General features: G+C 38.3%; 1 protein-coding gene across 7 annotated transcripts in view; it reads left to right on the top strand.

The window, feature by feature from the left end:
* The window catches only part of TAFA5 (TAFA chemokine like family member 5), a 612,146-nt gene that overhangs the window by 310,747 nt on the left and 275,306 nt on the right, over positions 1-26,093 (top strand). For all 7 annotated transcript variants that reach the window (XR_005290758.2, XR_005290760.2, XR_005290763.2 and 4 more), the window contains exon 2: positions 12,294-12,443. Coding sequence is in view for 3 of the 7 variants with exons in the window: in XM_043496337.1 (XP_043352272.1) it covers positions 12,294-12,443 (150 nt within the window). In the remaining 4 variants the exon portion in view is untranslated. The remainder of the gene's footprint in view (positions 1-12,293; positions 12,444-26,093) is intronic.

Genomic DNA, 26,093 nt, shown 5'->3' with positions numbered 1-26,093 from the left:
AAAATAAATCTGCAACTAGAGTTTTTGATTTCAAAAGGACTGACTTTCAAAAATTAAGGAAATTAGTTAGAGAAGTGGATTGGACTGAAGAATTTATGGATCTAAAGGGAGAGGAGGCCTGGGATTACTTTAAATCAAAGCTGCAGAAGCTATTGGAAGCCTGTATCCCAAGAAAGGGGAAATAATTCATAGGCAGGAGTTGTAGACCAAGCTGGATGAGCAAGCATCTTAGAGAGGTGATTAAGAAGAAGCAGAAAGCGTACAGGGAGTGGAAAATGGGAGGGATCAGCAAGGAAAGCTACCTTATTGAGGTCAGAACATGTAGGGATAAAGTGAGACAGGCTAAAAGTCGAGTAGAGTTGGATCTTGCAAAGGGAATTAAAACCAATAGTAAAAGGTTCTATAGCCATATAAATAAGAAGAAAACTAAGAAGGAAGAAGTGGTGCCACTAAACACTGAGGATGGAGTGGAGGTTAAAGATAATCTAGGCATGGCCCAATATCTAAACAAATACTTTGTCTCAGTCTTTAATAAAGCTAAAGAGGATCTTAGGGATAATGGTAGCATGACAAATGGGAATGAGGATATGGAGGTAGATATTACCATATCTGAGGTAGAAACGAAACTGAAACAGCTTAATGGGACTAAATCGGGGGGCCCAGATAATCTTCATCCAAGAATATTAAAGGAATTGGCACCTGAAATTGCAAGCCCATTAGCAAGAATTTTTAATGAATCTGTAAACTCAGGGAGTTGTACCGAATGATTGGAAAATTACTAATATAGTTCCTATTTTTAAGAAAGGAAAAAAAGTAATCTCGGTAACTACAGGCCAGTTATTTTGACATCTGTAGTATGCAAAGTCCTGGAAAAAATTTTGAAGGAGAAATTAGTTAAGGACATTGAAGTCAATGGTAAATGGGACAAAATACAAAAGGTAGATCGTGCCAAACCAACCTAATCTCCTTTTTTGAAAAAGTAACAGATTTTTTAGATAAAGGAAACACAGTGGATCTAATTTACCTAGATTTCAGTAAGGCATTTGATACCATGCCACATGGGGAATTATTAGTTAAATTGGAAAAGATGGGGATCAATATGAACATCAAAAGTTGGATAAGGAATTGGTTAAAGGGGAGACTACAACGGGTCCTACTGAAAGGCGAACTGTCAGGCTGGAGGGAGGTTACCAGTGGAGTTCCTCGAGGATCAGTTTTGGGACCAATCTTATTTAATCTTTTTATTACTGACCTTGGCACAAAAAATGGGTGTGTGCTAATAAAGTTTGCAGATTATACAAAGCTGGGAGGTATTGCCAATTCAGAGAAGGATCGGGATATTATACAGGAGGATCTGGATGACCTTGTAAACTGGAGTAATAGTAATAGGATGAAATTTAATAGTGAGAAGTGTAAGTGTACTGTATGCATTTAGGGATTAATAACAAGAATTTTAGTTTTAAGCTGCTGACACATCAATTAGAAGTAACGGAAGAGGAGAAGGACCTTGGAGTATTGGTTGATCATAGGATGACTATGAGCTGCCAATGTGATATGGCTGTGAAAAAAGCTAATGCGGTTTTGGGATGCATCAGGAGAGGCATTTTCAGTAGGGATAAGGTGGTTTTAATACCATTATACAAGATACTGGTGAGACCTCACCTGGAATACTGTGTGCAGTTCTAATCTTCCATGTTGAAAAAGGATGAATTCAAACTGGAGCAGGTACAGAGAAGGGCTACTAGGATGATCCGAGGAATGGAAAACTTGTCTTATGAAAGGAGACTTAAGAAGCTTGGCTTGTTTAGCCTAACTAAAAGAAGGTTGAGGGGAGATACGATTGCTCTCTCTAAATATATCAGAGGGATAAATACAGGAGAGGGAGAGGAATTATTTCAGCTCAGCACCAACGTGGACACAAGAACAAATGGGTATAAACTGGCCACCAGGAAGTTTAGACTTGAAATTAGATGAAGGTTTCTAACCATCAGAGGAGTGAAGTTTTGGAATAGCCTTCCAAGGGAAGCAGTGGGGGCAAAAGATCTATCTGGCTTTAAGATTCTACTCAATAAGTTTATGGAGGAGATGGTATGATGGGATAATGTTATTTTGGTAATTAATTGATCTTTAAATATTCAGGGTAAGTAGGCCTAATCCCCTGAGATTGGATATTAGATGGATGGGATCTGAGTTACCCAGGAAAGAATTTTCTGTAGTATCTGGCTGGTGAATCTTGCCCATATGCTCAGGGTTTAGCTGATTGCCATATTTGGGGTCGGGAAGGAATTTTCCTCCAGGGCATATCGGAAGAGGCCCTGGAGGTTTTTCGCCTTCCTCTGTAGCATGGGGCACGGGTCACTTGAGGGAGGATTCTCTGCTCCTTGAAGTCTTTAAACCATGATTTGAGGACTTCAATAGCTCATAGGTAAGGTTTTTCGTAGGAGTGGGTGGGTGAGATTCTGTGGCCTGCGTTGTGCAGGAGGTCGGGACTAGAAGATCAGAATGGTCCCTTCTGACCTTAGTATCTATGAATAAGTACTCCTTTTCTTTTTGCAGCAACTGCGTAGCAGAGTCAGGAATAAAATGCAAACCTTTTCACTTTTAGTCCTGTATATTTACAATAGATTATGATTCTCATGTAATAAATTTCTGCCTGTTTAATAGTTATCTTCCTTTCTTAATTCTATAAAATAAACTGGCTTCCTTGAATAGTATTTTTCCAACTTTAAGATTAAATGAGATTCAATTTTTTATTTCAAAATCTCTTTTTCCTTCCCTTCTTCCCCACCCTCCCAAATTAAAGACAAAAATATACACATACATATAACATGGAGAAATGGCATGATGCATGAGAACCATTTGCAGTGGTGATTAATCATTTCGTTCACATCTCTTAGCTGTCTTTTATGTAATATATATTTGTGTCTGCCCATTTTGTCCAGAGATACTCAACCCAAGCTCTTGAGTGATTGGATTTATCTCAGTGTCATAATAAATGATAATTTAAAGGTTGCTATATATTATAAGTAAAGATTAAATTTAAAACCGTATTAAAATCTTTTTGTTTAAAACTTATACATTCTGGATTCAGAGCAGTTAGATGAAGGATTGTATGGCCTTTTACATAAAAGCCTTTTTTACTGCAACATTTATTTCCAGCTTTTCTCCTCTGATATCAGCTTATCCTCAATTTTCATTCAACCTATTTTATGGCTGTAGGTAGAATTAAGTTATTTTAATAAGAAAGGATGGTCAACTTTTTGTAAATTTGGCCATGTACTTCTGATGCACATATGTAGAGTCTGTGATATCCATGTGTACCTGACCTTAGAGTTTGATGGGTTATACATCTACCAACTCAGATATCTTTCTTGCTTTCTTTGTTGCCTTCTTATCTGCCTCTGTGCACTCCAACTCTGTCTGTGTTTTGTACTCTCTTGTGCACATGTCTCGTATTCATACTCTTGAAAGCTAGGCTGAGAACCACTGAAACCAGATTTATCTGTTCCTCTGCATTCCAGCAGAGATTTATCCCAAAGAATAAGCGGTAGTAATAGAGCCATCATCCTCCTAGGATTTCCAATGGGGTAATAGCTTTCAGTTAAAAACTTCATAACCAGGCTGCTGGTAGAAAATGATGAATTGGCACATCCTAGCTTCCCTGGCCTTCCACCATTTACTTTTTGGGTTGTACTTGCTCCTAATGAACCCTTGTCCAAAGTGTCCATTGCCACAACCTCCAGCCTGGGCAGACATTCCTCCTTGGTGACTATCCACCAGGGTCTATGCTGGCAGAGCTGTCCTATATACATGTGTTTAGCTTGGGTCAGAGTATGAATGGGGAGGCTTTGTATCAAAGTACCACTAATCAGAAACACTTACCCAGCATACTGAAATTTTGATCACAGCCAATATTCTGTCATTAAATCTGAAAGATCTATAGATCAGGTGAAAACAGGAGACACAAAATGTTGCCAACTCAGGACACAATCCTGTGGATCTTCTGGTTGTAGGGTTCCCATTGAAGTCAATGGGAGTTCTTCATACAGGGTAGATTAGGGCCTTATATAGTGCTATTTTTCTTAGGGTTTGATTAAGGGATTCATAGTATCAGGCTTAAATTGACTTCATCCAGTTTATATGGGGTTTGCAAAGAATATGGTGACTGATTCATTCTTTGTTACTAGTATAAAGGTAACTAGAAGGGGACTTCACAAGTTGCTTATTTCTAAACATTCTATAGGAGAAGTTTTCTTTGAAATATCTTCGGTTTTAGGGTCATACAGTACAACCGATAATTTTTTATTTTTTAAAATATATAGTCTTTTTACAAGAAGTGATACCACTTCATGCCCTGGGTAGCATCTTTCTCAATGGTAATTCATGAGTACTGGTAAGCAGATTTTTTCAAATAGCTGAGCAAAAGAATAAGTCTTCATTTTAGTTCCTTTGTTAGTAAGGAGCTTGGTCAGAATAGTATTATGTATTAGGTGAGGAAATTGATAGCACAGTTTAAGTTTTAATTGGGTACCGAAATTGATTAGTACATTTAAAGATGGCCCTCATTAGAGAGGGAATAGTTAAAAAATAAAAATGTTAATTTAAACTTTTAAACACAATGTCATTAATTTAATGACTTAACATTATTTTCACTAACGTAAATGGATAACTTGAAGTCTTGCTTCTTTCATACCTATGGGTGAGACTTTTTTTTGTTTGCTTCTATCTTACAGATGTAAGGTTGAGTGGATTTGTGCCATTCATCTCTCCTGTTGTGGACTGAAAAGGCTTTTAGTTTTTCAGTAACTTGAGATTAATTTTAATTCTGGGTGAGTGTATATAGTCTTTCTCTTGATGTAGAAACATATTCTTATTTAGTGAATGTTACACAGAGTCAATGGGAGTTGTGAGTATGCAAAGATTAAGCTCTGTCAAGGTTCCTTCCCCACTTTGAATTCTAGGGTACAGATGTGGGGACCTGCATGAAAACCTCCTAAGCTTACTTTTACCAGCTTAGATTAAAACTTCCCCAAGGTACAAACTATTTTACCCTTTGCCCTTGGAGTTCCACTGCCACCACCAAATGTCCGGGTTTATTTTTTGAGAAAGAGTTGTTTGGAAAAGTCTTTCCCCCAAAAATCCTCACCAAAACCTTGCACCCCCCACCTGGGGAAGGCTTGATAAAAATCCTCACCAATTTGCATAGGTGACCACAGACCCAAACCCTTGGATCTTAAGAACAATGAAAAAAGCATTCAGTTTCTTACTAGAAGAATTTTAATATAAGAAAAGGTAAAAAGAATCACCTCTGTAAAATCAGGATAGTAAATACCTTACAGGGTAATTAGATTCAAAATATAGAGAATCCCTCTAGTCAAAACCTTAAGTTACAAGAAAGACACAAAGACAAGAATATTCATTCTATTCAGCAAAGTCTAATTTCTCAGCCATTTAAAAAAATCATAATCTAACGCATATCTAGCTAGATTACTTACTAAGTTCTAAGACTCCATTCCTGTTCTGTCCCCGGCAAAAGCATCAAACAGACAGACAGATCCTTTGTTTCTCCCTCCCTCCAGCTTTGAAAGTATCCTGTCTCCTCATTGGTCATTGTAGTCAGGTGGCAGCGAGGTTATCCTAGCTTCTTAACCTTTTACAGGTGAAAGGATTTTTCCTTTGGCCAGGAGGGATTTTAAACGTGTTTACCATTCCCTTTATATTTATGACAGGCTCTTTGAACAGAAAAGAGATGCTTTGGTGTGCAGACTGAAAAGTGAGACAGACTGACACCGAGCACAGATTTTTACTGCAAATACTTGTGCACCAAGCTGTATTATCCTGCCTCCTGAATGCTCAAAAACGGGGTTGGATTTCTGGGATTAGATACTGGCCCTCCACTGGAGCCCCTGTTTGGTGCTAAGGGGCTAGACCACTGAGCTAATGACTGCCCTCCATGGCTGGCATAGATTCAGATATGTATGCCATTGCTTCCAACATCTCAGTTATAGGGGCTGTGCCAGTGCTGAAGGAGGCATGACTGGAGTGCAGTACATTCCATTGAACTCTGTTGAGGATCTTACAAGCCAGTGCAACTTAGAGCAATCTAGAGGCCTCTAAGTTTCTTTAATGACTAAACTGTGCTCTGGTGGCCTTGAGCATAGGAGGAGAACAAAGGTAGATTTTGGATATGCATCACTGGGATGAATCTGACTCACCTACCACCAACCAGAAATGCTTATCCTGTGTACTCTGGTGGCTTTATCACATGGACATTATGCCTCTGTCCTCTGCCATGGTGGTGCACAAGTTTCTTCTTCAACACAGTACTCCAAACTATTACTTTTCCCTTCACAGAGAATATAACATACTGCCAAATGTGTTAATTTGGATATGTGACTGTGCAGGCATCTGAGAATGAACACTGCTATGTCATGTATTTGTTCACCATTGTGAATCACTTTTGGAAATAATGTACCGAACAGGAAGCAAATTGAAAATGGTAAATATCATAAGGTATGCAATGTTTCTACATTCCTTTTTTATGAATTAATGTCTTGATTTTTGAGCCTCTCCTGGCAGTCAGCTCATTTTTGGCATCAGCAAAAGTTCAGGCTTTGGAATGTCTACAGAATCAGGTCTTTTGACCTGAAGTTTTTGGTGGAGACACTATCTGCATTTATTTTTCTTTTAATTGTGTTTTTGAAGGCAGTGAACAGAGGACAATACAAAATTTATTTATACAAAAATAAATAGAGTTGAGTTTCAAAGCTGTGCAACTAAGCAAATAATGTAAACTGGCAACACCATGTTCAGTGTTAGCATAATATTACATTTACTTTAAAAATAATTCCGCAAGAGGATAAACTAATGTATTGAATGAACCTTGAAGACCTATTACACTATAGACTTTTTTTTTTGCCTATACAATTACCTAGCTGTGGAGGCTCATTCCTTTTATTAAAATTGATTGCTTATTTCAGAATAAAAAGGATGACTATTTTTTTCCTATCCACCTAGCATCCACACTACTTTTATGTGTGAAGTGGTTAAGAAGTAGTAGTCTGGAAATGACAACAAGATTAATGGTTACTTTAGGGACATACCGTACTGTTTCATGGCTGCATTACTCTGAAAATATTTCAACCAGACTCTTAAAAAGAGCAGACCTTCATCAGATTTTTCACTTGTTAATTCATAATATTTACTTATGAACCATAGAAGGGTTTTAACTGAAAAACTACTTAATGTAGGCACTGCAAAGTACGGGCCAAATTATGCTCTTTTACACTAGTGTAAATCCAGAATAATTTTGTTGAAGTTACTCCAGTTTTACACTGTTGTAAATGAGAGCACAATTTGGCCCTGTATATGTAACTCAACAAAGATCGTACAGAAGATCCACAAATTTCCCAAAACTGAGTGACAGGCATCCAGTGCTTTTTAGCGTGTGGTACCTCTGCAGGATAAATTTATAATGAAGGAATTATCCAAAGTAATTCCTTTTTCTTTCAGTAACTGTGACAGATTAATTCTTAGGTTCTTTGATCATCAGCACAGTCATCCCCAGTAGGAACCAGTTAAGGACATTTAAAGAGAGTTGCTGTCCTAGAGTTGTATGCCTGAAGAATCCCAGTTTGCACTGCTTTACCTAAACAACCACAGCATTTATAAAAAGAAAAGGAGTACTTGTGGCACCTTAGAGACTAACAAATTTATTTGAGCATAAGCTTTTGTGAGCTACAGCATTCATTGGAAAATACAGTGGGGAGATGATTTATATACACATAGAACATGAAACAATGGGTGTTATCAAACACACTGTAAGGAGAGTGATTACTTAAGATGAGCTATTACCAGCAAGGCGGGGGGGGAGGGGGGAGAAAACCTTTTGTAGTGATAATCAATGTAGGCCGTTTCCAGCAGTTGACAAGAATGTCTGAGGAACAGTGCGGGCTGGGGTGGGGAAATAACATGGGGAAATAGTTTTACTTTGTGTAATGACCCATCCACTCCCAGTCTCTATTCAAGCCTAAGTTAATTGTATCCAGTTTGCAAATTAATTCCAATTCAGCAGTCTCTCATTGGAGTCTGTTTTTGAAGTTTTTTTGTTGAAGAATAGCCACTCTTAGGTCTGTAATTGAGTGACCAGAGAGACTGAAGTGTTCTCTGACTGGTTTTTGAATGTTATAATTCTTGACGTCTGATTTGTGTCCATTTATTCTTTTACATAGAGACTGTCCAGTTTGACCAATGTTTGACAGCATTTATATGTTTTAATAAAAGATTTGGATTCTAGATGATCCTCAATAACAGATTGAATGTCTTTGAGACAAGTGCTTTCAGTATTAGATATTTTAGTGACGGGAAAGGGATTTAGTTCATTTTAATGTATATGTTTCTTGAGAAATTGGAATGCATTTGTAGCATAAATTAGGTTTGAAATAGTACTCTCAGTTGAGAGCTATCTTGAAATCATGATGTTTCAGTGAATGTCCTTTTCCTATATTCAGTTATAGAGTATGAACCAAATTCTGCTCTGTGACAGTAATTATAAAGTTGTTTCACTAACTTTTCAATTGCGCCAATGTAAATTTGGAGTTACACTGAATGTATACTGTTGTAATGCTGAGAATATAATTTGTTACTCTAGGTTAAATTAATTTCCTCCAGTTGCCTAGTGCTATTGTTTTCAACTATATTTTAAAATAAAAGCTTAAAGGGCTATGTCCAAAAGTAGACATTTTAAATGTAATCATAATATTCAGGTCATTGTCAAGGAAAGACCTATTGTTCTGGAATATTTCATTGAAAGAAAGAAATATGGAATTAATATTTTCAAGCTTTTCCTAAAACAGTCATTTTCTTCTAAGCAAAATACGTATAAACTCATTGGACACTTACGGGTTAATAGCTGTTGCAAATCCTGAGAAATGCTAAGCCACTTAGAACTCCCATTTATTTCAGTGGGTGCTCAGCGTCACTCAGGATTTGGCCTGTCAAGAATACTTCAGTATTTCAGTAACAAACTGCAGAATTTATTATGATGATCTGATTTGAAACAACTGCTGGCATTGTGTTCAATCGCAAACAGAGCCTGAATCTAGCCAAGATTTTTAATAACTTCTACCTTTATGCATTTTGAACTAAAAAGAGCTTGTGTTGCTAGGCATCAAATTGGTGGTGCATGGAAAATTATTCAGTGAAACTACAATATAAGCCTGCATGTGCAATTCAGAATTAAAGTTCCTGGATGAATATGGAAGCTAAGACTCTTAGCAAAACCATCTTTTTAGATCAGATTCTGTTTGTATTGTATTAGAAGTTGGAGAAATGTTGTCTCCATCTGAATTTCTGTGTTAAGGAAAAATGAAGTCTTTTGCTTTTCAGTGTGTGTAGGAGAGAAATTAATAATTGTATCACATTTGTTATAATCACAGCAGACTTTCTTTTAAATTGATTATTTTATTCTGTGGCAGAGAACAGAAATGTTATTTCCTATAGAGAACTAACATTAAATAGATCATCATGCAGACCCTCCTTCATGAGTAATTACTGTACTGCATGTTGGGAATGTGGTATGAAGGATATCAAACATCTTACTAAAAGTGGTCTCTTTCTTACATGACATGCAGTTTAAATTCCAAGGCTCTTTGGAATACATTTCTGTCTTGATGAGATTGCAAACCAGTATGCCTAAAAATAACCTTGAAAGAAATCTTTGTTTCATTAGCAAACTGGCATTTAATTTTATTTTTTCAAGAATATAGACTCTATTGTAAGATGCATTTTAGGATTTGATCGTTTCACCCGGAGCCTCATTTTTCCTCCCTGCTATACAGCTTGTATGCATGTATTCACAGAACTGTCATTGACCTTGATAGGATTCTCACACACGGAACAGTTACAGAATTGAACGATAAATATTATTTTTCTCTTTTTTAAAAAAAGGTGTTGAGTGTCCACAATTTGCATTGCCTAAAGGAAGTTGTGGGTATTTATGATTTCTGTGGCCCCAAATTAAAAATAATAATTACAGAAGTACTGCCATTTTTTAGAGTTTTATCAGTTTTGGATTTTGATATCTGCATTTCTAGCTCAGAAATGGGTCCAAAGGGAGAACTGATTCAATTAATGAGCTGGCTTTTTGAAGGCAACTACTCCTATTTATCATACTCTGTGCGTAGTCTAGAAAAACAGGTAGCCATCTGCACCTTGGTAGCAAACTTGTCTCTTTCCTCCCATATGAGGTTTTTGCCACAGTGATTCATACTGTCATCCCCCAGTCTGGAATACTGTATTTACTGCATTTTGGACTGATGGTGGCAAGCATGGAAAAACTCCAGCTTGTCTAGAATACAGCAGCCCACCTCCTGAGTGAGAAAGGCCACTGTGAGCTCATCATCTCTGTGCTTCTATCCCTCTACCGGTTTCCATTCTATTTCTATTACCACTCTAAGGTCTCAGTCATGATATTTAAATTCATCAAGTGTCAAGAACTTGCAACATCAATGACTTCATCTCCACACATGACTCATTAATGTATTTACATTATTTTGGGAAAATGCAGCTCCCAAAGCGCAGGACAAGATGTATGAGAGATGTAGAGAAACTTTCTTTCTTTCTTTCTTTCTTTCTTTCTTTCTTTCCCCTTCAATTTAAGGGGTGTCAACTTTGGAATAATTTTCCAAGGGAGATTAGGCAAATACAGAGGTTGGGCAAGATGCAAAGCCCTCCTCTTTGAAAAGCTTCCCCACCCTAACCAGATTAATGGGAGAGAGGAAGAAGAGAGATAAAGCAAACAAATAAAATAATTAAAAATAAATAGTCCCTGCTTAAGATAAACACATCTTAACCAGGGAATGCAGAAGAGAAGAAGGTTCATGAAGTTCTATAAAAATCTCACTGTGCAAATCTAATTTAACTATGAGGCCCTAGATAACATGGTGATGGGTGCTTTGGAAAACCTTTAAATAGATTAATATAGATATGTAAATACATGTAGTAGTCTGTAGAATGCTATGCTCCTGATTCATCATTGTGTTATTTCAGTTTTACCCTTGTATGCAATCATGGAATACATCATAAGACCCACCTGACAAGAAACATTAAGGTTTTCAATAGACCTGAAACCATTTACTAGAAATATTGTTGAAATTGCACAGCCTGGTTTGTCATCTCCAGATTGGCATTTATTCCATCTCAAGTATTCTGAGATCTAGATGTAGTTAGCTTATGAATTTCAGGCACATTTTTGCACATGTTCACATAAATGGTTGTAATTGATTGAATGCAAGTACAAGACCAAATAAAAGTGCTATCTTGCACTGTAACATAAAATCTAGAAGAGATAAATAACAGATCTACCTAGTGAAAAGTGATAGTCTGTTTTTCAGCCTTATTAACAACTGTATTATCTATAATGTATCTGTTTTGCTTGCAAAAGTTAATATTTGCCTTTACTAGTGTCATGTTATCAACATCTTCAAAAGGAATGTGACATTTCAAACTTTCAAGATTCACTTTTGGCACACTTCCACCAAAAAACGCTTTCTATTACTTTACGTATCTATCATAGAGAAGGTATGAAATCCAGATTCAAACTGGATGGGTTTTCTTAGTATTTCTGGAGAAAACAACATAAGTCAGGGGAACTTTAAATAAATTAAATTAAATAACGTCATCTTGATGTAGTTTGCAAGTTGATGGCATGATTAGTATATAAAATGATCACAGGCTAGTATCTAATAGGAAATATGTATGTAAGTGCTTTTGTATTTTATTGTGATGGGATGGAAACTAAATTTAGGGATTGAAAAATCTGCTCAAACTTTTAAATGCTTTGTTATAAAACTAGATTTTCAAAGAAAAAATCCTGTAATTAAGATTTACATTCATGGAAAGGGCACTGTTTGCAGATATTTTCTGAAATTTGCCTTCGGTATTTTCAAACATTTGATTTCAACACATGTATAGACAGTGCCACATTTAATTTCATTGCTGCAAAAATGGATTGTTCCTTTACGCCAACTAACATAAAAGTAATCTGTTTGACCCTAGCTTTCCTGCTTTTAAAGAAAAATAACCATTTTCTGACCGAACCAGTTTGCGAAGTTTTCACATGTCCACCACAAAGAAAAATTGTATGGCATCTCCGTTTTATTATATTCATCAGCCGGCTTCCCATTTGTTGTGGAATGTCTGCCATGACATTGGGCCATGACTCTATTCAGTTGTAATAGATTGCCTGTAGTACATTCAGTGACTCTGGTACCTGTTGCTGGTTCTTTTTCCAGGTCAGTTGGCTGCAGGTACATGTGAGATTGTTACTTTGGACAGAGATAGCAGTCAGCCCCGAAGGACTATAGCCCGACAAACAGCTCGCTGTGCATGTAAAAAAGGACAGATTGCCGGTACAACGAGAGCAAGGCCAGCCTGCGTGGATGGTAAGAGGCAAAGATCCATTCAATCAGTATCTACCAGCACAAAAGTCATCACGTTTAATTGTTTATTCAAACAAAAAAGGTTATGTGTATCTGACATTATTATATCTGTGAGCTAACCTACTAATCGGTTAGTTTTGTGGTGATGTGATTGAAATCCTCAAAACCAAGAATTACTCATTAATAGCATATTTTCCCAAAAAGGACAATGAATCAGTGGTATTTTTCTTCTCTAGCATCTTCATTTCTGATTTAGTTTGGTAATACAGGTGAGATGTTAATAGCATTGGACTAATATAATCTGTATTTTAATTTGAATGATGCTGAAACCCATGAGCTCTCTAGAGTGGGATTTTTGTTTGTTTCTTTAAATTCTGTGTGAAACCAAAAATGCATTTACTATAATCTAGAGTCAAAGGTTTAATACCACTGAGGCTAAAGTGACCACTCCTGCATGAAAGTTAGTGTTCTTGAAAAAAAGCATTAGTGATGTTATTGGAAAAGAAAATATGTATGTACCTTACATGCATAGTATTTCTTCTTTCATTAAAATGATCATTATATATGATTCACTGCGGATGCAGTGGCTGAGTAAAGCCTGCAGCCTGCAAAAATGCTGATGTAGAGGGAGGTATGAAAATATTTCACTTTGAAATCATTTTGTGAAGCAAATGAACTGCTATGTTACAGCTAAGTAAAACATTAGCAGTGGTGCAGTCTTCATTGTAAGCTTGCTGAGGTAACCTTATTAGAAAGCATTCATATTGCAGTTAGAAGAAATAAAATATGATGTTAAATATATGTTAAAAATAGTTGACGTAAAATGGCATATTTTGATCTAGACTCTAACAACAAAAGAAGATGCTTCTATATGGATACAATAAAGATTGCCTTTGAAAAATGACTCAGATATCAGCTTGAGTCCTTAAATAAAAATATTGCATGCCATTACATAAGAGTTTGATCTCACCCATTGACTGTCAAAGAAGACAGCTCAATGGGGATTTCAGTACTTACCCACAGAGCTAAGCATAGAACATCATATACATTCTATTTCCATGTTTCAGAGTAGCAGCTGTGTTAGTCTGTATTCGCAAAAAGCAAAGGAGTACTTTTGGTACCTTAGAGACTAACAAATTTATTTGAGCATAAACTTTTGTGAGCTACAGCTCACTTCATCCATAGTTTGCTTTCACTACTGTTGGTACTCGGTAGATTAGTTCATTTTCTCAGCTATCTCCATCATAGATTGTGGGACTCCATCTCCAATAATTTTCTTCCTCCCTGTTTGCAGTAATATAATATTGTTTCATTGGGTACCTAAGGGATGAATTTTTAGTGCGCCACCTTATCTATTCGTGCAAATTTTGCAAGCCCGTTTGCAAGCCCATTTGTTAGCAAATTGGGTAATTCAACATTATGTGCAAATACCCAGTGTGATAGTAAAAAGGTAGGTTTTGTGAGGGCAAATATGGGTTTTGCATTTACAAATTCCAAAATTTGCTTCATAGTTGTTACAAAGCGTGTCATATTATCAGTATTTGTGATGTCGGTTAGGTGTCCACCAATGGAAATCCAAGTTTGTTCTACTTTGTCAAAACCTTCCAAACCTTGTTTCATCATAAATTCTGTGTATGTGTTAGAGGCTTGCAACAAAATACACTCTTGTCTCATAGACTGCCCAGTGGAAAACCACTGACTGTCAGCTGTTATTGTTTGCACCATGGCTGATGTTGCTGGAAGAGACTTGCAATGAGTTCATGCTTTGGACTCCCCATATCTGCCAATTTGGAATGCTTTGGACTCCCCATATCTGCCAATATCCTCTAAAGAAGGTCATGTCAGACAGTATCAAATGCTTTTGAGTAGTCAGTGAAGCATGTGATCAGTGGATGATTGTATTCTCTGCATTTTTCCAGTGATGTGACTAATATTTGCCATTTGGTCACATGTGCGTTGAAGACCGATTGTTGTGGTGGTAGCTCTGCTTCTATCCTTTGTTTCATGCTATTCTGAATTATGCAGAGAAGAACTTTGTTCGCATGCAATACCAGGGTGATGGTATGATAGTTACTACAACTGTCATGTCTGCCTTCTTTGAGAAAGGCAGAAAAATTTCCTTCGTCTAGTCCTCCAGCCATTTTTTAGTCATATATATATTACTACAGTTTTTCCACATAATTTCAGTATTGCGACTGCCAATGCATTTAACAATTCTGCAGGCATGTTATCTACTCCCAGTGATTTCCCAGTCTTCATTTTCATAATAGCACATACCACTTCCTTTCCCTGGATTGATGGCTCTGGCTCCATAGTCTCTCTTCTGTCATCCTATATTATGAGTGGCTCTGGTGAGACATACAGAGTAGCACAATAATCTCTCCACCTGATTACTGTAGGAAGTTGGAAATTTTCAGACAACCAAAGATGGTGCGTACATTCTGTAATCCCTCACATTTGAAATAAGTGATGAAATCATCAGCTAAAAGCAAAAGCTACAAGCAGACTACTGTGACTATGGATTACTCTGCAGTTTGTGCTTTGTCTTACAATTCCTGTTATTTCATAGACTTTAAGGCAAGAAGAAACCATCTTGATCACCTACTCTGACCTCCTGCATGTTACGTGCCACAAAACCTCACCCACCTCCTCCTGTAATAAACCCAGAACCTCTGGCTGAGTTAGTGAAGTCCTCAAATAATTATTTTAAGACTTCACGTTACAGAAAATCTACCATTTACACTAGTGTTAACCGGTATCCCATACAGCAGCGGCAGGTGAAAACTCCCAGGGTCTCTGCCAGTATGACCAGTGGGAAAGTTCCTTCCCGACCCCAAATATGGCAATCAGTCAGACCCAGACTTCGTGGGAAAGGCGCACCAGCCAGACATTTGGGAAAGAGTTCTCTGTAGTAACTCGGAGCCCTCCCCATCTGGTGTCCCATCACTGGCCATTGGTGATATTTGCTGCTAGTAATCACATATCGGCTACATGCCATTGTAGGCAGTCTCATCATATGATCCCCTCCATAAACTTATCAAGCTCAGCCTTGAAGCTAGTTAGGTTTTTTGCCTCCACAGCTCCTCTTGGAATGCTGTTCCTATGTAGCTCTAATGGATTCAATTAGCCTAGATTATCCTAAAAGGCATAAACTGGAAACTTTATGACCTTTATTAAGTGCTGCACTTGCAAACACTTTTAAGATACACTTACTTTGTTTCCAGCATGTAGTTAGGGACATTGAACTTCCACAGGTGCTTTGGAATCAGGGTTCAAGTAGATCCATAACCAGCTAGAACCAGGTAACAAATTCTAAATAATTTATCATAAAAGAAAGAGAATACGGTTTCTACAATGCTCATTCAGACATGGTCTCATGAAAACAGAGAGAAGACTTCCCCAGCACTATGACAGACGTGTCCATCTGGTTTCAACATAAGTATAATTTCCCCTTAAAGTAGAAAATATGAAAGGTAATCCAAGCATTGTCTCCTGTCCATAGTCTCCTGCTTATGAATATATTTAATGCTGACAACTAATACCAAAAATAAATGGTTCTGTGAGTTGGTGAGATGGCTCAATGTCAAGAACACAAAAAATTTTTGCTGCCCGGGCAGGCAGAGGTAGAATTTTCTAAAGGTGCTAGCATATTTAGTTTCTAGGAAAAATGTTGGGGAAGTTGCTATTGAATGCTTTCTGCTGGCCAGTTCAGAGAAGTAATCTTCACAGAGAGGTGTTCATCCTTCTGGTTTTTAGCAAAGTACCATTGTTTTAGGAATGTGACAACCAAACATAGTGTAGAATATTTTTTTCTTACACTGAGAGAGAACATCTGCAGTTACTGATTTGTGTGTGTGTGTGTGTGTTTGTTTTTGTCCATTAGAGACTTCTGTTCACTCTTAGTCACGTAGTCCTCAATGCCAAAATTAAAAACAAACCCAGCTTTCTCACTAAGGACACACAAAACATCTTTTTGACACTTGTGTTACTGGAATATTTGGCCTTCATAGCTGATCTTGAGTCATCTGCTTGACTCTTTGCCTGTGAAGTGTAATGTATTCACCACCCATTGCACCTCTTTATGTCAGGGTGCGATGCTACAAGATGTCCTTGTCTTCGGTATCCCTGCAGGCCATCTGCCTCTCACCGGGTCTTCTATGGCTTGGGTTTGCTGCCAAGTCATATATGGTTCGGTCCCCTTCTGGGATAACAAGGAGATTGAAGAGAAAGTTCATAAACATTCCATCACCAAAAAAGCCTCTCCTCCCAACGCCCATCCTTTGGGCTATTCCTCAGCTTGTCCTTTCAGATCAGTCTTCATCCCCACCTTAGGCTCAAGATTCCTTCCTTTGGGCTTGGATGCCTCTTCCTCAGAGGCTGATGGGGGAACCCATACCCTCCCTCAACTCTGTATTCTGACCCAGGGACCCTCTATTAAGCAGCTCGGTCTGCTTCTTCAGACATGCTGCTGTTTCCCTGGGTCCCGTCCTACCTCTAAGTCCCTTTGTGGTACTGCACTGCAGCTATGCTTTACATAGCCTCCCTTTGGTTCTCAGGCCTCTGGGTTCTCCCTAGGTCCTCCCAACTTTTGCTTCCTCTGCTGAACCATAGACGCTGACTTTTATTTTTCCCTGGGAGTGCTCCACCACCCCTCCACCACTTCCCCTGAGGCCCCGCCCTTGCTCTGCCTCTTCCTCACCCAGACCCCACCCATCTGCCAAACTTCTGATTGGTGGACCCACCAATCAACTGTTTGGGCGGGGCCCTGCTGAACAGCTGAGCACCCACTATTTTTTTTCTATGGGGGCTCCAGCCCAGAGTACCCACGAAGTTGGTGCCTATGTGCTGAACTAAACACTCTCCTCCCCTCTTGGGCTCCACTGAAGTGCTTTCACTAATCCTATTTCAGGGCTCCCTCCCTACAGGAGCCTGGCTTGCTCTCTGTGTGTTTCTGTCTGCAGGAGAGTCCCATCTTCTCTTCAGTATCTACTCCTACTCAGGTTCCTGGTGCCTAATGATCCTTATCTGGCTCCACTCCCTCTGATCAGGATTCAATCAATCACAGCTGCACTAATTTGGCTCTTAACCCCTTGTTTAACAAGTGATGGGAGTAAGCCCCATCACAGTCTCCTACTCCAGAATGAAGATAACCTAATGGTAAGATTTTTTGAATAAGGATATCATTTAGAAAATAATCTGCTGTGAACTAATGTCTTGATTCTCCCATTTTATACTCTGTGCATAGTCCCATTGGTTTTACTGGGACTGCTTGTGGAGTAAAGGTTCCCTCTATGCTTTGCGAATCTGAATGGCAAAATTGTACCCCAGATCTTTAATAATTAGAACAAAAGCACTGAAGATGAAGACTAAGCAAAAGCAGTAGTTAAGAAAACACTAGTTAGTACTATGAGAACCTCTGATAGAGGAGCACTCTTTGGCTTTGTGATGGTGTCTACAAACACAGCAGGAAGGAGTTAAGAACCCTTTATACCTGCAAACAGCAAAACCAGCCTCCCCAACTGTGAGAAGTGTCAGTTATGGACAGACACCCAGCTGCTGCAGGGAATGAAGGCAGGCACAAGTGTAAAGAGAGACAGGAAGAGATGGGTTGAAAGAACTTGGAACATAAGTGCCAGCAATTCCCTGCCAGTCTGCCTCTAAAAGACTTAGAACCCCCTGGAGTTCTAAGGGAGAGAGCTGTAGATGGAAACCCTGCGGGCCGAGGGCTTTTTGACTTGTGTAAGTTTCTGAACACTGATTTTTATTTATTTGATTTAAGCAACTGCTGCCTGAGCCAAGGACCAACCCAGAATGCTCAAATTAGAACTTTGCATGAAGCAGTATCCAGAAGTCCGGTGAGAGATTTCTGTATCAAATTTAGAAAAATACATTCTGAACACATTCTGGTAGTGGTATTAGACCACCATTTACTCATTGTTTTGTGCTGAATGTTATTCTAGAATGTATTCTGTTATGTTATATATTTTCTGAAGGACTGAATTCTGATCTCAGTTATTTGGCAAGGAGAGTAGGAAATATAAGGGCTCTTATACTTCAAAAGCACTTGTACCAAGAGCAATCTCTACAAGTTCTGAGTTGATTACCAAAGTCCATTCTGATTTCTACTGGTATATTAACTAGTGTTGTTTCCTAAGAAATGAAAGTGTGTGCTTCAGATCCTAGAAAACTGGAAGCAATCTTAAATATAAACAGGCACATCTCTGGACTATGTCTCAGTAAAGTATAAAGAACAAAGCTTTACTTTTAGATATTTGGCTAGCATGAGGAACTCTGATGTACTCATTTCCAATCATTCTTTTCTAAATATGGTAGAGTACTAATGTAGCTTGAAAGGGGCCTCAGTGTTCTCTCTGTTTTCTAGTTTGAGTTGCTGTGTATTACTTCTCTGCTGAAAGAGACAATGGTGTAACTGTATGTAATGGTTATGGCGTAATTTCATACCTATAACGTAGGAGTAGTGGTGGTATAACTTAGTATCTGCCTCATAATTTTCTGTTTTTACCATTCTGGAGATCTATAGACCCTTCTTTTAGATCAAATTCTATAATGAAATGTTTATTAGCATTCCTTTAATATATGGCAATTAAATATAGCCATTTGGATTGTCAATAGAGTAACTTGTCGGTGTATAACCCATTCTTTAGCACCATTTTAAGTTGGAGGATATAGGAGATTGATTAGAGGAAAGAGGTTGACTGGCTATATATGTACAATATTGTAATGAATTTAGTTTTTGTTCTAAAAGCAATGTTGTCTAGTACAGTCTTACTCAAATAATGCTGTGTGTGTTTGCGGATGCTCACTTGAGAGAGAGAAACCGACTCACATACACACACATGATTGTATTAGAATTCTTCCACAAGTGCAGTATCAATCTGGATAAATTTGCAGAGCCATGATGCTTAACAGATTAGCACTGAGTCATGTGAGATGCTACAATGGCTCTCTCATTGATTTACATTAATGTTTTCCTCTCTTCTCTTGGTGCTCCACTCAGTGATGTGTGGTAAGGACAGGTATATTAATCAGACACAGGACTATTCATCATTTAAATGCAGATGTTCTACCCAGTTGACATTCATACAGTGCAGCAATGAACTGTGCTCTATGTGGGCAAAATAGTAGAAATACTTGGGTTATATTTTTGCTGCTAACAATCGTGTCCTAAAATACCAGTTGCAAAGGGATTCTGTGATATGAACCTGGGAATTACCATAATGGGTCAGACCTGTGGTCCACCTAGTCCAGTATTCTGTCTCCAGCATTGGCCAGTACCACATGTCTCAGAAGAAGGTACAAGAATTTTCACTGTGAGCAGATGTGGGACGTCACCTTTTAGCCTCAATAGCAGGAGACTGGTTTAAGCTCTGAAGGATGAGGTTTTAGATCTTCTTCAAAAAAGAGTGTCATAGTAGTCTCTTGCTGAGCTCACCAGAGTGTCAGGAGGCAATCGTCTTGTCTCAGCACTCCACAGACAGCAACTCCTAGCACTGAAATTCTGTGCCCTGTCCCACTACAATCTAATCCTGTGGCTCTAAAGGCTTGTGTACACAAAAGGTTGCACAAGCTGGGTTGTGAATCTACCCCGCACTAACCTGATATAAACTAACTGTCCATATGCACCCTGCTGCGGGGCATTAAGATTGATGATAATCTAATCCTGTTTCAAAGAGGACAGTTGCAGTAAGAGTTGGATTGCCCTCTTGCTGTTGAATGCGATAAGAACAAATCAGAATATCCTTGGTTTTAATTTCCATTTAGAAGATGGATATCTGTGGGCATTGTTAGGTCAATAATTGAAGTTAAGATTATGTATGTGTTTACATCTACAATATGATCTATATTGCCATATTTTACACCGCAGTACTGAAATATGATTCCAATCTTGAAATTTTGTTTAAAGGTATGATCTTCTGCATTATAGTACTGCAGGAGTTCCCAAACTTTGTTCATGGCTTGTTCAGGGTAAGCCCCTGGCGGGCCGTGAGACACTTTGTTCATCTGAGTGTCTGCAGGTACAGCCACTCGCAGCTCCCACTGGCCATGGTTCACTCTTCCCCGCCAATGGGAGCTGTGGGAAGTGTCACTGGCCGGGCCATCACTACCCGCAGCTCCCATTGGCCAGGAATGGCGAACCGCGGCCACTTGGAGCTGTGAGTGGCTGTATCTGCGGACACTCAGGTAAACAAAGCGTCTCACGGCCCACCAGGGGCTCATCCTGAACAAGCTGTGAAGCAAGTTTGGAACCCCTGTACTACTGTGTATTATTGTTTTGACTAATTTAAAACCACTGAAAATAAAATACTAATATTTGGTATTTCGATACTTGGTTTCCTCTCTTTTTTCCTCCATTCCTATTAGATTTTTTCCTCCTACTTTTTAAAGAGCTCCTTGACATAATCTCCAGGTATAGACATATTTTAGGATAATTAAATTCTAGTACCTTTTTTGAAATAATTATTTCTAATTGCATTATTCTCTACTGCATCTTTATGTGACACAAAGTTCATATATGATATTTAACATGCTTTTCAGTTGGCAGTGATTGATTTGTTTATCACAGAAACTCAGGATCTCTGAGGAGGCTGTATGAGACTCATTTAGTAATTTCCTGCTCTTCTCTCCTCATTAGCTTTGAGAGCCGATAGGGAGATGTTGGGGTCAAAATTGATTACTAATTGACTCCGAACTTACCCACCTGAAACAGAACTCTATTCAATACCTAAGGGGCTTCAGGCTTCTTAAAATATCCCAATTTGCACAACCAAAAATATTGCAAATATTACAATCTCCAGAAATGTAATATGAGTCTTTCATGTTTAAGTTGCATATACTCTTATTGTTGTAGTGCCATTTAAGGTATGAGGTTTCTTATCATTGTAAATGCAGCACATGGAGTAAGTTTACTTGTATTTATGTTAAGTAAATCTGATGCAAGCGAAACAAAACTATAGCATTGGATAGATTTGACACTAATAGGAGATTGAATAAAATTGAGTAGACAGGTGTTGGGTTGCTGGAACACAAACAATGCTCTGTTTAGTCATGCAGGAGATCTAGATTTAGGAGATGACCAGGGCTATTTGGTTCTAAACAGGTGGAACTAATTATATAGCAGTGGTAACATTGGTAGAAGGGAAGCTGCCTATCCTGGAGGCTAGTTAGAGAATTAAATAGGTGGGAGCATGTTCTTAAAGCTGCTTGCCTTTTTTATCCTTTTGGGTAGGTTGGCAAGGAGTTCTGAAAAGGATGATATGAAACTGAAGAAAATGATGGCTGAGCTGGAAAAACTAAATCTGCTCTAATGCTCTGCACGCTCTCTGAGGGAAGAAGCACAATAGCAGTATCTTTTTCTTCCTTTCATCAAAATACAGGTGGATCATGTTGGCCAGATTGGCGCCTCCCAGAATTCAGTAGACATTGAGATCATTCAACTCCCCATACTGGAAAAGTATATTCTAATAACAGGTCTGCTATGTGGATGCTAATGCAGTTTGGCAACCTATGATTAGTGGGGATTTATCCTAGCTGAGCAGAAAATTTTACTTGGATGCCATGATACTTTTTTATTTTCAGTATGTCGAGAGTCCAGATATCATGAAATATGTTCAAGATCAACATTTCAGTTGTGGAGCTGAGAGAGATTCATTAGTTTGATCAAGGCTTCAATATTTCTACTGCTTTCAGAGATGCAGTTTCACAAAATGTTTAAAGTCTGATTCCAGCTGAGTGATGAGCACCCTCAGCTACCAGTGAAGTAAATGAGAGTTGAAGGTTTTCAGCATCTCTTAAACTGTGCTCAGCACCTTGCAGGATCAGACCATTAATGTTTTAAATTACCTGATACTAAGATTGTGTTATAAGCCATGTGGGAAAATAAAAGGAATATATATATATATATATGACGGGTTGAATAATGAGTGGGTTGAATATTTGCAGGTGTGTAGGTTGTCATAGATCATACCATTTTAATTTCCCAAGAGTAGTTTTCCACTTCATCATCAGGCCTTTTTAAACACTACAAGAACTCGCCAATTGCACGCACAATGTGAATGATCATTTCTTGTGCCCTGATGCCTATGCTAGGAGAGGGAAAGCATACAAGTGTGCAGGGGAGGGGATGTCTTTTGAGGAATGAAAGGAAGTATTAATGTTTTGGCCATTGCATGTGCACACTTTTTAAATTGCTAGCTTGGCTGTCTAGCTTGTCTAGCTTTTGGTGAGGTGAATATATGTGACATTTACTACTACTTTGGATGTTCATGATGTTAAAATGCCCTTCCCTACCCCACACTGCAACTTAGAACATTAACTGCTTCTATTCAGTTTTACATGCAAACAAGTTATGATTTTTTTAAAAGACAGTTTTCTTACAATAAACCTGCTTTCACACCTGTGTGAAAAAATTTATCCAAGGCCCAACACCTCCTACCCCAAACCTCTCTCTCAACTCTACCCCACCTAAAAAACAATTTCTATGGAAGATCTTTTGCCTTCCGAGTCAACTTTACATCAGAGTCACAAGCATAGCACTTAATTTTCTTGCACATGCCAGTATAATCTGAACTGTAGATATCCCTGATAACTGAAATCTGAGGTGGGTAGGTTACTGTGACTCACCAAGACCCCATTACTATGCACAAATGTCTGATCCTGGCACATTAAGACAGTTTCCAACTTGTGAATCACAGTTCATTTAGAAATACATGAAAAGCAGATTTTTCTACTACACTTCTGTTTTACTGCCTGAAATGGACTATTAGGGAAATTATTTGGAATTTTAACTGTATTTTAGCAATAATATCTTAGCCAAACAGCTTGACCATACTAAAGGTTGGTAAATTCTTGTAAAATGTAGCCTCAAGTAGAATAATGGGAAACAATAATGTATTTATTCTGTTTGGTTATAAAATAAAAATGGGGGTTAGAGCTGGAATGTAAGCATGCAAGAAGTGGGCATAATTGGCCAAAATCTAGTGAAGAAAGTAAACAGCACAAAGTCAGTAGCTATAGCATCCACAGCAACATCAATTTATGTGCAGTCTAGTGAAGCAAGAATACCACTCTTAATTTTAAACACACAACAGGAATAAATGCAGAAATGAAAGAAAGTGAAAATGTGCAAAGAGGAGAACAAACAGTTCTGTAAACAGAACTGTAGCTGCCCCTGGGAAATTCTTTCTCAGGGGCAAGAAGTAAGGGCTATAGTTTTTCTGGAAGTGTGTGCATGTATAAACACAAAGAACAAAGAGGAATTGTTTATGATGGAGTTACCTAAATTCACATAATGGAACCATGCATAAAGAGGCAGACCAAAATTTTCCAAAGCAACCAGTGATTTAAGTGCCTGGAATTTGGGATACTCAACTTGACACCTTAAATGGAGCTGTGAGTCCTCAGCACTTTCTGAAAACCAGAGCTTGTTAAAGTGTATCAGGTTGGGCACCCAAAAAGAGACACTCAAAATCACTAATCACTTTGGCAAACTATCAGGAAAAAATAAGGACAGTGATATTTATTGAATGCTAGAAAGCTTTCTTTTACAGAATATTTTCATCCTGAAGGATCCTAATAGGCTGTACAGATGTATTTCTATAACTGGGAATTACTTAACTTCTTACTGTTTGCACTGTTGTTGGAGCTGTGTCAGTCTTTTATTGGACCAACTTCTGTTGGTGAGAGATAAGCTTTCTAGCTTACAGGAGAGCTCTTCTTCAGGTCTGGGAAAGGTACTCAGAGTGTCACAGCTATGTACGAGATGGTACAGATTGTTTAGCATAAGTAGTTAACACATATTCTAAGGTTAAAAAAATTCAGAGTACTTGTGGCACCTTAGAGACTAACAAATTTATTTGGGCATAAGCTTTCGTGGGCTAAAATCCACTTCATCAGATGCATGCAGTGGAAAATACAGTAGGAAGATGTATATAGAACATGAAAAAATGGGTGTTGCCATACACACTATAATAAGAGTGATCAATTAAGGTGAGCTATTATCAGCAGGAGAAAAAAACCTTTTGTAGTGGGACTATTCAAGATGAAGTAGCCTGTTAATACCCCTGTGGTCATAGTTATTTCTCACTGGCATGCAGCCTCCTTTGGCCTCAAACCTGGAAAAAGCTCATCCTTGTATGATAGGAAAGTTTTCAAATTGACAGTGCAGGGAAATATTTAGGAAAGCAGAATTTGGTTATCTGATTTGGTGGTTGGCCAGGAATCAGGGGTTAACACTGTTATCGATATAGCATAGGAACTTTAATTACCTCAAATGTTAGTATCTTGCTTTTACATCTCATTTGAAAGATACCTTGAGAAGCTCAGTGCCTCAATGTGCTCATTAGTTCACTATTTATATAGTGCCACCAGCTTTGCTTCCTTTATTTGCTGGATAGTCCTTAGCAGTCACCTCTGGAATCTAATCCTATCTTGGCTATGAGTTTTGATAGGAATTTCAGCACAAGGTGCTATGAGCAGAGGCTATGTGGTATTGGACTGTGGACTAGTTTTCCAAAGAAATGGCTAGAAGCCTCATCACTGAGCACATTTAAAAGTGAAATGGACAAAGCTTAGACAATCTATTCTGGGAAACAAAATCCTGCATTAGCAGAGGGATGTACTACATGACCTCGCAGTTTTTCTACCTTTGATTTCTATGAGTTTCTAATGATAGTTGGGTTACAGTATTAGCAATCACCACTAAGTTGTCTGGTGACTCTTTGGGGGTGATGAAACTAGTTAGAAAGACCCAGTTACATTACATATTTTTCATCCTTACCAAGTAGACTGACTAAGTATGAAAAGAAAATTGCTTCAGTATGTGGAAGTGAATGGGGGGGGGAGAACTATGGTTAGAAATAGCATCACTAGAGATACAGTATTAGAGCTTTATTTTTAACTTCTTTTATGTCTAGTGTGTGATGATGGATGATGTTTCAGAATAAACCTAAATAAACTCTAAAATTGAGTGCTAAACAAATTACTGACAGTATTAGTAATGTCACTACATTCAGCATCCACAGTGGCAGCACAATTATTGCTGTACCTCTTTGCTTTCCCCTGTCATGGTTCTCTGCACAGGGCTGACTCAGAAAAGATGTCCTCTTTGAAGGAGAACCCTCAAAAAGCTGCATTCTTAGGACTGACTCAGAGGAGATAAGATGTCCTCTGTCCCTAGAAATTGGGATGGCATCACAGTGGGATGAAGATGCTGTTGCATTAACATAGTAGTTTTCATCCATAAATAAACATCATGGTAAGGGCTCTTATTAATTCTCTGGCTCATTCAGTTTGAGTTGCATGTTTAGGAGAGGATTTAGTTGTCTGTGCTGTTGTCACATTTTGGGGTGCAATCCAGACTAGTGAGGGGTTGTGTCACCACTTGCCCTGCAAACTTCGGTGCTTCATAATACTTTGCTATTGTAGCTCCCAACCTCCACAAACAGCCAGACAGCGTACAGATCACACCCTGAGCCCTCTCCTGGGCAGTTCAGATATTAGCAGTCTATTGCCCCTGTAAGAGATCAATATGCAACAGTTTGCTAATTTAAGTTACCCAAACAGTTCAGTTTAAACGCAGCACTGGATTTGTTTATGTTAAAAATAAGATGTTTATTTAACTACCAAGAGAGAGAC

This window comes from Dermochelys coriacea, chromosome 1, assembly GCF_009764565.3.
Source record: "Dermochelys coriacea isolate rDerCor1 chromosome 1, rDerCor1.pri.v4, whole genome shotgun sequence".
Classification (NCBI taxonomy): Eukaryota; Metazoa; Chordata; order Testudines; family Dermochelyidae; genus Dermochelys; species Dermochelys coriacea.
Note: the sequence above shows the minus strand (reverse complement) of the source record. Positions and strands in the feature narration are given on the sequence as shown.